We start from the raw sequence: 15,000 nt of genomic DNA, 5'->3' as shown, positions 1-15,000 counted from the left end.
GGGTCGGCCTGCTATTCCTCCTATCCTCCACTAGGTGGAGCACTGTGCAGATGTTCCTGCGTATGCTCCTTCCCAGGCGAATGCTGCTTCTTCAGTGTTTGGGAATTTAGCCTTATAAGGTCCCATGCAGCCTGCTCCCATCCTGGCCGGATTCTTCTCATGTGAAAGCAGAGCTCGGTCCCAGCACCCCGGCCTTTTAAGGCATATAGTGGCTGGCTGTTTATTGTTCCCCAGGTGGTTGCCAGAGAGAGGAAGCAATGGGGTGGGTGGAGGGGGACGGGGACTTTTCTTTTTGCCTTGAGGGGCGTGCAAGGAGAACCATCTTAAGCAAAATGTTAGTACATCTTCTATTTGAGGAGGCAGCCCCCCCCCCACCCCCCCTTGCAACACACACACACACACACACACACACACACTGAACATTTCAGCTCTGGGAGTCAGACCAACGCCTGTTCCTGTCACAAACCCTAAAGGCACAAGTTACAGATAGAGATCTCCAAGTTCTTCCACTGATTGTTAAACGAGCATTATGGGCTGCCCCCCTGCCCCCTAATACAAACAAGACTGAGTACTGTATGTTTAAGCCATGGGAAGCCAGTCTTGCACATGAAGAGCGAGCTCTTGACTTCTCAAGCTAATGCAGTCGCACTCGAGAGACCTCTTTTTAAGGCAGTCTGCTTCTGTGGCAGGCTCACTCATTGGCAAGCAGTCTCACTCTTTAGGGGTGTCGCTCATTGGAAGGCAGTCTTTCCTCGCCAGAAGTGAGTCTCGCGCCTTTTGGAAGGCGGTCTAACTCACTGGAGTGGTTTGGCATTCCTTGGAAGGCAGTCTTACTCAGTCGGAGTGAATGTCACCCATTGGAAAAGGCCGTTTCCACACTCGGGGTGCGTCAGCTCATTTAATTAGCCGGAAGAAAAAAAATCTAGGCGAGTGTAGGTACAGGTAAATGGTGATAGGGACGTTCCTACGGTTCTTGCTGGAACAAGAGGTCCTGCTCTGAGGCTGAAGGGGGAGTGGTCAAGGGGAAGTGTGAGGAAGTACTTCACGGAAAGTATGGTGGATCCATGACTTGCCTCCAACCAGGTGGGGGAGGTAAATACACTAAGGAAATTAAAACCGCTTGGGGGGAGACCAGGTCGGCGTGGTGGCCGTGCCATCAGTGCCACTGCACCTGGTCGCTCTGTCACCTCCAACATCTCCTCCTGCTCATCTTCTCCTCGTGACGACGCGTCTACGTGACACCGCGAGGTAGCTAGAGATGCTGGAGATGAGGAGCAGATGCCGGAGAAGGTAAGAGGTCCTGCACTGTACCCCGGGAACCAAGCCCCCACCAAACTCCCATCCGGTCCTGGGTAGACACAAGTCTATGGATCAAATAGTGTCCGAGGTTTCACACGGAATATGAGACTGGGCAGAGACTAGGTGGGCGAAACTGTTCTCATCTGCCTTCAAATTCAGTGTTTCTATGATACAGAGTTAATATATAGCCAACGGTGTATTTTTAGGGGTGCAATGAATGTGTAAAAAAAAAAAAAACTCCCCATCAGGAAATAAATCCCTCAAACGGAGCAAGAAAGTCTGACATCGGCAAGCCCCGAGCTTCTGGTCATATCAGCAGAGAAGGACATTTCAGGAAACTCTTACTGCCGTTATCTGGTCTGTGCGTTAAGATTAGAAACAAGTGTGGCAGGAAAACAGAGGGTGCACCATATATGTTGGAGAAGCAAATGGAAAAAAAAAAAAACTGTGTGATGGCAAGTTTGAGACGGGGAGAAGTCAAGCTGAGCTAGTTTCAGATATACTGCAAACACGCTGGGTGCACCATTATTTCATCACTCTTTGTATAAACACCATTCCACTGCGAACATCAACATTAGAGCATAGAGTGATCTGAAGATTCCACATTCCCACAGTGATAGGGACACACACACACACCATATCAGCACATACTCCCTCCCACATGTACATTACATAGTTCAGTGCTGAAGAGGTCTGTTGCGAGTTGCGGTGAAAAGGTTAATATCTGTTGGTTTGGTAACCTTTACACTCGGCGTACCAAGTCTCCGCAGCCTTTGCTTCTCGTAGCTAATTAAAGCAGAAAGGCTACGTATCTGTCGTCTAAATTTAACACGGGATGGACATATGTCTTTCTTCCACTTCATCTACTATGTAACCGTGTAACCTCCACCGGGAGGACTAGGGACAGAGGTACAGGACGCATGTTTCAAAGTGAGTTTATTGTTGCCAGTTTGTGGTGATGGAAGGGTAGCCCATCACCTGTAGGACACAGGGGGGGTTCATCAGGGCAGACATACATGGGGGAGGGTTAGAATGGAATGGGGCACAAAGATAGGTCAGACACACAGGGGGTGGGTGGGGGGATCAGGGGGCGAGTCATGATGATACACCGGGGAATGACAAGAGTTGGCAAATTAGCAAACACACACAAAATGAGTGCCTTGAAAACAGTGCATTTATAAATTATATAAACAATATTAAAGCAGAAGGCAGTACTGCAGCATGAACAGAACGCAGTGTTTGGTAAAAACCATTTATAAATAGAATATATTGCACAAATTACTAATAAAACGTGAGTGAGAAGAAACACAGGCGGGAGAAGTACATGGGGTGCGCGCACACACACACACACACTGATGGGGGGGGGGAGGGGGAAAAAGACTTGTGTCGGATCTCGGTAGTGACTACAGAGGTGGCAGGCAGGACAAGGCATCGCTAGGCTCAGCTCCTCCTCCTCCTCCCTGAGAAGAGGCCTGCATTGTGATCTTGCCTCTCTATGCTCTACAGTTCCTGACGTCCCTCAGCTGGTTCAATGCCAGGAAATGTGCTGGATTCCAAACCTCCCTGCTTTTCTCACTACCCTGCTTCCTGCTGCAGTGTCAAGAATGTTGTCTCCTCTCTAGGTTCTGGGAACGTGGACAGATTTGTGCCCTGTCACAAGATAGCCGCTTTGCTGCCAGAGATGCCTGCATGTTATGGTCTCTCTTTGCCCGTTATGAGATCACACCCTTGCCGGCCACTCTGACAGCAGTTAAAAAGGACTACATCAATACTTTTCCGCAGAAGAAACACAGACAATACACGCAGTGCTCGGCTGGACAGAGGAGACGTCCCAGATTGGCTGGTCAACCCAGATTGGCTGCAGTGACAAACGGCCCACAACTCTGTAAAGTTTGGAGTGTTGTCTTTGGCGCCCAAGACTTCCGACTTGTTCCTTTGGCACTCAAGGTGTGAAGTCTCTCTAAATCAAGCGGCTCGTTAACATTAATCTCCATTTATTTCTCTGGGCAGAGCCGCGGGATTTAAAAATTTCCCCCTCTCTTCTCAATTTGGCCCTCTTCAGTAGGTCAGAAAGTCACAAGCAGAGAGGGGATCGGAGAGCAAGACTGTCGACCCCTCTCCCATAGACATGAAAGACTTGGCAGAGAGCTATCTCCCAGGCATAGACTCGAGGACCTGACGGCACACAGAGGTGGTGGAGCCGGATACATAATTAAGAGGATTCTGGGATCTCTGCGGCTTATGGGCACTATTATATTATAAAGAGATCAATTCAACATCCACAAGGAACCGTGACTAGGATGGGACACTAGCACCTAACCTCCTCCTGACCAGGCTTAACTCTCCCATTCGGGAAAAAGTAATAAAATAAAAAAAAAACAACTTCTCCCAGAGGAAAAAAAAAAAGTTCACACCGGTGGGGTTAAAAACACAACCAAAAAAGTGACGAGATGTCACATCACCTCTTCTTCTAGTGTCTCAAATGTGCTCAAGGAACGGCGAACATACGGTGACCCCTAGTTATACCCTGCAGCTCCTTCTAATGAGGTGAGAACCGTTGCCAAAATACAGTGGGGGGAGGGGCGGGCGGAGAAAAAATAAAAACAATGCCAATACAAAATTGTGCTCTTTCCAATCCTGATGATCAGACTGTGCTCGCGCCACACAGAAATCCGTGCTTAGTACTGTGACTTCTCCTCGTGCACATGCTGTGGGTGGGACACAGTGGTCGACTCAACACATCAGCCACCCCCTTAACATCGAAGCCCACCGCAGCTTAGAAACATCTGAAATAAACCAGCCAGGTTTCCTATGGCGCATGTCGCTCTCCCATTATTCAACAGGGGGGGGGGAGGGGGGCCTTGAATGAAGATGAACAGCAAAAATACAATGTAATTGTGGGGGTGGGGTGTTGTCCAGTTATTTTTCTGTACTACCAGCATCTCAATGTATTTGAGCCTGGGACCTACACCAGAGACCAGAAAGATTTGGAGAGAAACCCCTTGTGACTCTACCGTGAAGTAAGTTGCATTTCAAAGTTCTCATCAGGAGTGAAACGGAGAAGAACAGGCGGAAATCGGGGGTTGAGGAGGCTTCTCGTTGCTCCAGAAGAATCCAAAATGGGTAGAGAAAAAAAAAAAACTATCTTCCTGCGAAAACGATCAACTCCCAGCAGACGACATGGCCAGGTCGAGTAGTAGGTGGACCTGACCCAACCGTGTCCCAGAGATTCCGAAACTGGGTGGAGCAGGATATCCAAGCGGCTGAATGAACCCCATCCACGGAGAATGTGGATGGTGAAGATGGGTCTAGAGTGGGGTCTGCAAAGCATCTCCGTTTTTGTTGCATCGCAAAGATCGGCCGAGATCCCCCCTCTGCAGATGGTCTTGTCCCTTCTCTGTGTCCCAAGTGGAGCTCCAGGAAGAATGAGGTGGTCTCTCTCGTGACGATTTCTGGACATATTATGGGGTGGCTGAGCGTAAATGACGTGGGAGGTGGACGTTTTAGGAGGAAGCTGGTCACGCGTCCCCCCCCTTTTTCTCTCGCCGCTCTAAAATCCTATGCATGTCGGACTGGTCGGTCCCAGTGCTTGTGGAAGATGGGAGAGCAGATAACTGGCCGCCATGGGGAGTCGGCCACCCGGCAGTTGCGCTATTTGGAGAGTTTGCTGATGACTCGGATCAGGGCCCCGTTCTCATCCTTCAGGCGCTGGTTGTCCGCCTTCAGGTCCCCTAGAACCTGCGGGGGTGGGGGGGAGAGAGAGGACAGAACATCATCAGGAGCGGCATCGGGATACACATGGGATTTGTACATTGGTGTCATCACTCCCCTTGCCCGACACAAAACAGATCAGCAACACAGAAAGAAGACGAATGGCTCCAGATTCAACCCACTGAACATGACCATTTACACACTAAATGTGGATCAAGGAGACCACTTGCAACATGATCTGTGTCTATGCTTTTATACCACAATACTACTAGGTATATACTGCGTACACTGCGCTGTGTAATGTGCCTGCGTGTACCACATGAATATGTAGAGTACAGTTCACAGTAGCATTCCAGTATACATACTGGAGATCCTCGCCTCCGGGGAGAGCCTGCAGCTTACCCAATATTTCATTCGGCAAATGAAGAAAGAGGGGCGGGCGCCGCAGACGTCCAAATAAAGTCATTTATTGTGCCATAAAGAACAAGACGTTTCGGCTGCACGCACGCCCTGTCTTAAAGGAGCATGTCACGGGGGGGGGGGGGGGTCCGGAGCCGAACCGCGTTAACTTCAGCCTCGGGAGACATCTGCTACCTCGGAAGGGTATTTACGCCACTTTAAACCGCCATATTGTTCCCTCGAGAAGACTAGTTACCGGGGAGCAGGGGGGTCCCCGGAAAAAAAAATCAGTTGGACACCTTTAAGGTGATGGCTACCAGAATAACAAAAATGAAGTGCCATTTTTTGGGGTATAAATAGCTCTTATTTGTATTTCTTTTGGCAGCCATCAGAAAGACTGGGTGTACAGCCAAAACGTCAGCTCTTTATGGCACAATGAACAACTTTGTCAATCCGCAGTGCCCACTCCTCTTTCCTCTGTGTGTACCATAGCCACACGGGAAACAGCAGGCTATTCATACAGAGAGGATTCACGGAGCACGAGCATATCAACCCCTACAGTGTCACCCAACCCCCCTATAACCTCCCAAAGTGCCATCCAACCCCCCTAACTTCCCACAGTGCCATCCAACCCCCCTAACCTCCCAGAGTCATCCAAACCCCCTAACTTCCCACAGTGCCATCCAACACCCCTAACCTCCCACAGAGTCATCCAAACACCCTAACTTCCCACAGTGCCATCCAACCCCCCTATAACCTCCCACAGTGCCATCCAACCCCCCTATAACCTCCCACAGAGTCATCCAAACCCCCTAACCTCCCACAGTGCCATCCAACCCCCCTATAAGCTCCCACAGAGTCATCCAACCCCCCTAACCTCCCACAGTGCCATCCAATCCCCCTAACCTCCCACAGTGCCATCCAACTCCATTAACCTCCCAATCATCCAACCCTCCTAACCTCCCACAGTCACCCAACCCCCCTAACCTCCCACAGTGCCATCCAACCCCCCTAACCTCCCAGTCATCCAACCCCCTTAACCTCCCACAGTCACCCAACCCCCCTAACCTCCCACAGTGCCATCCAACCCCCCTAACCTCCCAGTCATCCAACCCCCTTAACCTCCCACAGTCATCCAACCCCCCTAACCTCCCACAGTGCCATCCAACCCCCCTAACCTCCCGGTCATCCAAGCCCCTTAACCTCCCACAGTCATCCAACCCACCTAACCACCCACAGCGTCATCCAACCCCCCTAACCTCCCAGTCATCCAACCCCCCTATAACCTCCCACAGAGTCATCCAACCCACCTAACCTCCCACAGTCATCCAACCCCCCCTACGAGTCATCCAAACCCCCCCTAACCTCCCACAGAGTCATCCAAACCCCCCTAACCTCCCACAGTGTCATCCAAACCCCCCTATAACTTCCTACAGCATCATTCAAACCCCTGTAACCTCCTATGGGGTCATCCAACCACCCTATAACCTCCCATGGGGTCATCCAACCCCCCTATAACCTCCCATGGGGTCATCCAACCACCCTATAACCTCCCATGGGGTCACCCAAACCCCCCTATAACCTCCCACAGTGTCACCCAAACCCCCCTATAACCTCCCACAGCGTCATCCAAACCCCCCTAAAACCTCCCACAGCGTCATCCAAACCCCCCTATAACCTCCCACAGCGTCATCCAAACCCCCCTATAAACTCCCAGTGTCATCCAACCCCCCCTATAACCTGTCATATGGTTATCCAACCCCCCCTATAAACTGTCATATGGTTATCCAAACCCCCCTATAACCTCTCACAGCGACAGCCAAACCCCCCTATAACCTTCCAGTGTCATCCAAACCTTTATAAACCTCCCACAGCGCCATCCAACCCCCCTAACCTCCCACAGTGCCATCCAACCCCCCTAACCTCCCACAGTGCCATCCAACTCCCCTATAACCTGTCAGCATCATCCAAACCCCCCTATAACCTGCCACAGCATCATCCAAACCCCCCTTTTACCTCCCACAGCGTCATCCAACCCCCCCTATAACCTCCCAGAGTCATCCAATCCCCCCTATAACCTGCCACAGCATCATCCAACCCCCCGTAACCTCCCACAGCGTCATCCAATCCCCACTATAACCTCCCACAGCGTCATCCAATCCCCACTATAACCTCCCACAGCGTCATCCAATCCCCACTATAACCTCCCACAGTGTCATCCAATCCCCACTATAACCTCCCACAGTGTCATCCAATCCCCACTATAACCTCCCACAGCGTCATCCAATCCCCACTATAACCTCCCACAGCGTCATCCAATCCCCACTATAACCTCCCACAGCGTCATCCAATCCCCACTATAACCTCCCACAGCGTCATCCAACCCCCCCTATAACCTCCCAGTGTCATCCAAACCCCCCCTATAACCTCCCACAGCGTCATCCAATCCCCACTATAACCTCCCACAGCGTTATCCAAACCCCCCTATAACCTCCCACAGCGTCATCCAAACCCCCCTATAACCTCCCACAGCGTCATCCAACCCCCCCTATAACCTCCCAGTGTCATCCAAACCCCCCCTATAACCTCCCACAGCGTCATCCAATCCCCACTATAACCTCCCACAGCGTCATCCAATCCCCACTATAACCTCCCACAGCGTCATCCAATCCCCACTATAACCTCCCACAGCGTCATCCAATCCCTACTATAACCTCCCACAGTGTCATCCAATCCCTACTATAACCTCCCACAGCGTCATCCAACCCCCCCTATAACCTCCCACAGCGTCATCCAACCCCCCCTATAACCTCCCACAGCGTCATCCAATCCCCACTATAACCTCCCACAGCGTCATCCAATCCCCACTATAACCTCCCACAGTGTCATCCAATCCCCCCTTTTACCTCAGTCATCCAAACCCCCCTATAACCTGCCACAGCATCATCCAAACCCCCCTTTTACCTCCCACAGCGTCATCCAACCCCCCCTATAACCTCCCAGAGTCATCCAATCCCCCCTATAACCTGCCACAGCATCATCCAACCCCCCGTAACCTCCCACAGCATCATCCAATCCCCACTATAACCTCCCACAGCGTCATCCAATCCCCACTATAACCTCCCACAGCGTCATCCAAGCCCCCCTATAACCTCCCAGTGTCATCCAAACCCCCCCTATAACCTCCCACAGCGTCATCCAATCCCCACTATAACCTCCCACAGCGTTATCCAAACCCCCCTATAACCTCCCACAGCGTCATCCAAACCCCCCTATAACCTCCCACAGCGTCATCCAACCCCCCCTATAACCTCCCACAGTGTCATCCAAACCCCCCCTATAACCTCCCACAGCGTCATCCAATCCCCACTATAACCTCCCACAGCGTCATCCAATCCCCCTATAACCTCCCACAGCATCATCCAATCCCCACTATAACCTCCCACAGCGTCATCCAATCCCCCTATAACCTCCCACAGTGTCATCCAAACCCCCCCTATAACCTCCCACAGCGTCATCCAATCCCCACTATAACCTCCCACAGCGTCATCCAATCCCCACTATAACCTCCCACAGCGTCATCCAATCCCCACTATAACCTCCCACAGCGTCATCCAATCCCCACTATAACCTCCCACAGCGTCATCCAATCCCTACTATAAACTCCCACAGCGTCATCCAATCCCCCCTATAACCTCCCACAGTGCCATCCAACCCCCCTATAACCTCCCACAGCGTCATCCAAATCCCTCTAACCTGCCACAGTGTCATCCAACCCCCCCTATAACCTCCCCCAGCATCATCCAACCCCCCGTAACTTTCCACAGCGTCATCCAAACCCCCCCTATAACCTCCCACAGTGCCATCCAAACCCCCCTATAACCTCCCACAGTGCCATCCAACCCCCCCTATAACCTCCCACAGCGTCATCCAACCCCTCTTAACCTCCAACAGCGTCCTCCAAATCCCCCTAACTTTCCACAAGGGTCATCTTTGATTACAAAAGCGCTCCTCAAATTAAAACTAAGCAGCCAATGTGGACCTGACTTACTGCAATCTAAGTTCCCAAGACTTGGTCCCCCAGCCATTGCCAAACCAATTGCTTCCAAAATAAACTCTATTTTGTCTTCAGGCCATATCCCTAAGACCTGGAAAACTGCCAGAGTTGTCCCAATCTTCAAAAGTGGGGACAAAAACACTGTCTCAAACTACAGGCCAATCTCTCTTCTCCCAATACTATCCGAAGTCATGGAAAAATGTGTCCACTCCCAATTAAGCGATTACTATACCAAGGCAAATTTCCCTAGCCAATTCCAACCTGGTTTTCGCCCCAAACACTCCACGGTAACTACCCTGCTAAAAGTTTGCAATGAGATCCAGTGTGGAATGGAATTGGGACAACTCACTGGTGCAGTATTCCTAGATTTTGCAAAGGCTTTTGACACAGTTGATCATGTTATCCTGCTTAACAAACTCCAGAGCTCTGGAATAGGGAAGCATGCTTTAATCTGGTTTCATTCCTACCTATCAGGAAGATCCCAACCTGTGTCTATCTCAGGCTCTAACTCCAACCCCCTGGATATCACCTGTGGTGTCCCGCAAGGCTCTGTTCTGGGGCCCCTACTCTTCTCAGTGTTCAGCAATGATCTTCCTACAGCTTGTAAGGGAGCTTCAATACACATGTATGCAGATGACACAATCCTATATGCACACAGCCATAGCCTTTCTGACCTTGAACACATACTTCAATCTGACTTTTAAGACTTGAAAACTGGATTTCCCAAAACAAACTGTTTAAACACTGACAAGACTGTAACACTGGTATTTGGGACCAAGACTAAATTTTTTTAAAGCTTCCAATGACTGAGTTCCAGTTCAGAACCAACGCTAAAACCATGGTTTGACTCCCATTTAACATTCGGGATGCACATTGATACCCTGACATCCAAACCTATGCCAAAATAGGTGTACTTTACAGGAACAACTCCTCCCTAAGTCTCCTGGTCAGAAAGCGTATCGCACAGCAGATGCTAATGCCAATTATCGACTATGGGGACATAGTATATGGCTCGGCACCCCAAACCCACCTTGGCAAACTTGATACCCTCTACAATTCAATATGCCGTTTTGTTATCCAATGTAACTACAACACACATCACTGCGAAATGCTCAAAGAACTAGATTGGTCATCACTCGAGTCTAGGCGCAAAGTTCACCTTTCCTGTCTTGCTTTCAAATACCTTCTGGTCAAACTATCCATCTATCTGAACAAGCTCCTCACCCCTACCGCATGCAGCAATTATCATCTGAGATCTGACTCCAAAAGACTGTTCAATGTTCCAAGGTTCAGCAAAGTACCCGGCCGCTCCTCCTTCTCTTACCGTGCACCCCAAAACTGGAACAACCTACCGGAGACTCTCACAGCCACCACCAGTCTATGTTCTTTCAAAACTAAAGCTGTCTCACATTTTAATCTGGTCTGTAACTGTTTCATACGCTCATAATATATATTATCTCTAACTGTGCATGCAATGTCTTGTATATAATGTATACCCTGTTCACCATGTAACTGTATTTGTAACCATGTATTATTTGTCATCATAACTATGTGCCCAGGACATACTTGAAAACGAGAGGTAACTCTCAATGTATTACTTCCTGGTAAAACATTTTATAAATAAATCAATCTAAAGCCGAGAGATCTCCCAATGCGTCATCTAAAGCAGAGATGCCTCCAGTGTCACCTAAAGCTGACACCCCCAGTGTCACCTAAAGCAAACACCACCAGTCACCTAAAGCAGACACCCCCAGCGTCATCTAAAGTAGAAACCGCTCTATTGTTATTTAAATCAGAGACACCCCAAGTGTCCTCTTCCCCAGCCACATCCCCCAAAGCATCATTCAACTACATAACAGGTTATTGACAAGCGGCTGACCCCATGCACAGATATCACTTCCTATGTTATATTCATATAATGACAGCGTGATAAGTAATTAGTAAACGAGGAAGTAACGAGCCCATGTCTCACCTTCAGCTCCTCCTCCAGCTCGGAAACTCTGCGCTCCAGGATCACCTTCTCCTGACACAGAAAACAGGTGCAGTGAGGTCACATGTGGGGGACACAGGGAGACTTGCTCAAAGACCCCAATCGCTCAGACACGTGACCGGGTGCCCGAATAGCACAGACAGGTCCACACGATAATAAAACCATTACCAGGCATAAAGCAACATCTCAATATGATCTACATGACGGGAGTCTTAATATCACGGCAGCGGCCTCTGCTTACCTTCTTCTCTGTGTCAATCAGGAAGGATCTGTCAACACATCTCTCCTGTCTCTGAGAAACGCAAAAGAAGAATAAAACGTCTTGGTCTAATTTACCCGCAGGGAGCATGAATGCAGCTGTGTGATAGAAAGGAGGGCAGGAGAGAATGGCTGTGACTGGATGGCTCTCTGTCCATCTACGACCTGGATGGTTCTCGCTCTCTAATGTCTCTCATCTGAGTGGACCTTAAGATGTCTTTTTTTTTCTGATCACTTGGTCTCTTTACATCCCTCAAGTCGGTGTGTCTCGCTCAGTTTTCCTAGTCTTCCCCTGGTTGGCTCCACCTTGATGTCTCTCACCTGGATGGCTCTCTCTCAAGGTCTCACTCAGACCTGGGTGGCTCTCCGTCTCTCTCTCTCCAGTGTTTCTCTCTGGATCTGTCACCTGTGTTTCTCTCAGACTCTCCAATAGCCTCTCTGTCACCTGGGTGGCTCTATCTCGGGGTTATCCATTAAACTGTGATAATGCCGATAGGGACAGTACCACAATGAAAATCTCATTGAAGTCAATATGAGATTCCGTGCAGTCGTTCTCCGATTGGCAGTTAATAAGTTATCACCTTAGTGTCTCTGTCTCTTACCTGTGTAGCTCTATCCAACTCCACTTTAGTTTCATTCACCAGGTTCTGGGTGTTTAGCAGCTGGGAGCGAAGGCGTCCATTGTCTCTCATCAGGTCTACGTAGAGCTGTGTCAAAACAACAACTCAATGAGAATTGGAGACTCAATGACCCGCAGTGACTAGAATAACCGAAAAACTGACTGGCAACTAGAATAACCCAACAGAGTGATTACCCAACGAGTGGGACATCCCAACAACCCCACTAAGAATAACAACCCAATGACTCCATGTGAATCAGAGACTCAATGACCTAATGACTTGGACAACTTAACGACCCCAACTGGAAACTCAACAACCCAGCACTTGGAACAACCCAATGAGACGGCGTTGGTTGTGATGACCCACTGATTTCATTGGGAATGGGACGGACCAATGATTTCAAGTAAATCAGAGACTTAACGACTCAACAACCCCAAGTGGGCTGAAAAGTCAACATGTGAATCACTGACCAGCAACACCACAAGCAAATATGCACGAGCATGCGTGTCCTCTGCACTGACCTTCTTAAAGTCCTTCGTGTCCCGGGATTCAGCCCCTAGAGCTTTCTCTCCATGACTTGTAGTGTGCGTTTTGGACAACGTTTCTGCCCTGAGAAAGACAAACAGAGATTTTCCAACGGTGCGTCATGCGCATATCCTCATCACCTCACACACCAGGCATCTCTGCACACACAGAAATATAAAAGGAAATTCGTACCGAGAGCTAAGTCCATCTACCTGGGAGGGAAAAAGAAAAGACACATTGTGTCACGTAACATGAAGGCATTGGGTAGAAATGCAGAGCGTCTACCCTCCAGCTCCTCCCTATGTTTTTAAAGGACACCCCCGTAATGTGACCCCCCACATTACACGGCGGTTGTGTGGTTACTAACACCACCACTCACTTACCATTCAAGAGATAGGAGTGCAGCCAAGGCAGCAATGGTAAAAATGAAACTAAAATTAAAAGCAGTGAAAGATTACCCCACCCCCCCCTCCATCTCCTCTAAGAAATATTCAAACCAGCAAGACCCATCCCCCAAACTGCTCCCGAACTGTATCTAACCAGATCTAAATCAGAGACACCTCTCCAACTCTACCTAAACCAAAGTCACCCCCTAACAGTCATTCACACCCGCACACCCCCTCATCTCTGTTCAGGCACCTGATCTTGGGGTCTCTCCTCGGCTCCGTCGTCCTCTTCAGATTCCTCACCGTCGCTCTGCAAAAACACAGGACTCCGGGTCATGATAACAAGCACAGCTATATCCCGGCTGCACCAACGAGGCCCCTCCCTCCCCGTTGTACTAGCCTACATGCTCCTCCCCCCTTTCGGTTCCTCCTTACGTCTTTGGTGGTCAGTGGAACCCCTGTGGATCTCCGCTTCCCTCGTGGCCTCCTCCGGTCCCGCACGCCTGGTTTGTTCTTCCCGCCTCTCTCGTCACTTTCCTTTTCGTCCTCCTGGGACTTCTGCAGCTCTGCGGAGAGTCCGACGATTCGGAGCTATAAAGCACCCGACTCTGGCAACCTCCTCCACCCAAAATGCCCCTAAAATGTCCCCCCCCCCAACCCCCATGTGCTGGCCTCACCTTTGCTGTCCAAGGTCTGCCCTGCTCGCCGGTGGGTCCCTGATGGGGCCGGGGTCGGGTCCGGAGTGGTTAGTCCTAAAAGGTCCGATTTCTGCAAACTGGCGATACGAGCCCTCCAGCTGACTTCCGTCTGCACCAGAGAACAGGACATCACATGACCTGTCTACACCAATCACAGGTGCTCCTCCCTTGGCCTCAGCACCAATTAGAGAACAGCACAAGTTGCTCAGTCTGCCTATGATGTGACATCACTCACCACGTCGTCACTCCCCCGACTCCCAGTCCTGGCTTTTGATTGGCTGTCTCTGCTGCTCTCCTCCTCTTGACCCTTCGCTGGCTCTGGCTCCGTCTCCTTGTTCTCCTGCTGACCCTTAATCACCTTCTCAGCCTCCTTCAGGTCTGTGAGAGTCACGCCCTGCAGGGCGAGAAAGAGCCAGAAGAGAGAGGGGAAGGGGGGAGGGGCGAGAGAACGGGAGTGTGAGAGAACGGGTGGTACATAAGAGGCAGGAAAGAGCGGGGTGTGAAATGCGAGAGGGAGAAGACAATAGTCGTAAGAAGTGGGACTATGGGAGGGATGGACAGAGGGGTAAGAATTTAGGGGATGGCCGAGACAGGAAGCAGGGGGCGTGGGAAGTAGCGCTGAGTAAGTGGGTTCATAGTAAGCAAGAGAAAGATCAAGGTGCGAAACACACAATCCGAATGTACCGGTTGTGAGTATCCACTGACCTGAGTAGATCGTCGAGACTGTCGTGCGTGACGAGACCGCGCCTTGCGTTGAGCTTCAGCCTCCTCGTCTCTCACAGGGGTCAGATAGGACCTTATATGAAACAGTTATGTATTCATATCAATTAACAGCCCTGCAGAGCATCCCCCCCTTTTCAGTCCTCCGCAGAGTCCTACTCCCCCCACCAGCACCCCGAATATCGCCCGTACTTGCGCCTTTCTTTGGTCTCAGGGTTGGCTGCTGGCTCTGAGTTTGTATTGGCGGAGTTGGTGGTCTCAGTGCGTCTGGAAGAGCAGTAGGGAAACAGGAGAGGTAAGAAGACACATTTACCCTAGTGATGCCTTCTGGTAGGTG

General features: G+C 50.3%; 1 protein-coding gene across 1 annotated transcript in view; it reads right to left on the bottom strand.

Annotated features, from left to right (window-relative positions):
- Positions 1 to 2,218: 2,218 nt before the first annotated feature.
- The window catches only part of LOC142464012 (protein phosphatase 1 regulatory subunit 12A-like), a 26,690-nt gene continuing 13,908 nt past the window's right edge, over positions 2,219 to 15,000 (bottom strand). The window contains 12 exon segments of the mRNA XM_075566993.1: positions 2,219 to 5,037; positions 11,439 to 11,489; positions 11,698 to 11,748; positions 12,317 to 12,421; positions 12,856 to 12,943; positions 13,052 to 13,071; positions 13,499 to 13,555; positions 13,681 to 13,811; positions 13,923 to 14,052; positions 14,179 to 14,337; positions 14,649 to 14,739; positions 14,856 to 14,930. Of these exon segments, the coding sequence (XP_075423108.1) occupies positions 4,951 to 5,037; positions 11,439 to 11,489; positions 11,698 to 11,748; positions 12,317 to 12,421; positions 12,856 to 12,943; positions 13,052 to 13,071; positions 13,499 to 13,555; positions 13,681 to 13,811; positions 13,923 to 14,052; positions 14,179 to 14,337; positions 14,649 to 14,739; positions 14,856 to 14,930 (1,045 nt within the window). The 3' untranslated portion in view covers positions 2,219 to 4,950.

The sequence above is a fragment of the Ascaphus truei genome, chromosome 12, assembly GCF_040206685.1.
Source record: "Ascaphus truei isolate aAscTru1 chromosome 12, aAscTru1.hap1, whole genome shotgun sequence".
Classification (NCBI taxonomy): Eukaryota; Metazoa; Chordata; class Amphibia; order Anura; family Ascaphidae; genus Ascaphus; species Ascaphus truei.
The sequence above is the reverse complement of the archived record's forward strand: the minus strand, read 5'-3'. Positions and strand labels throughout refer to the sequence as shown.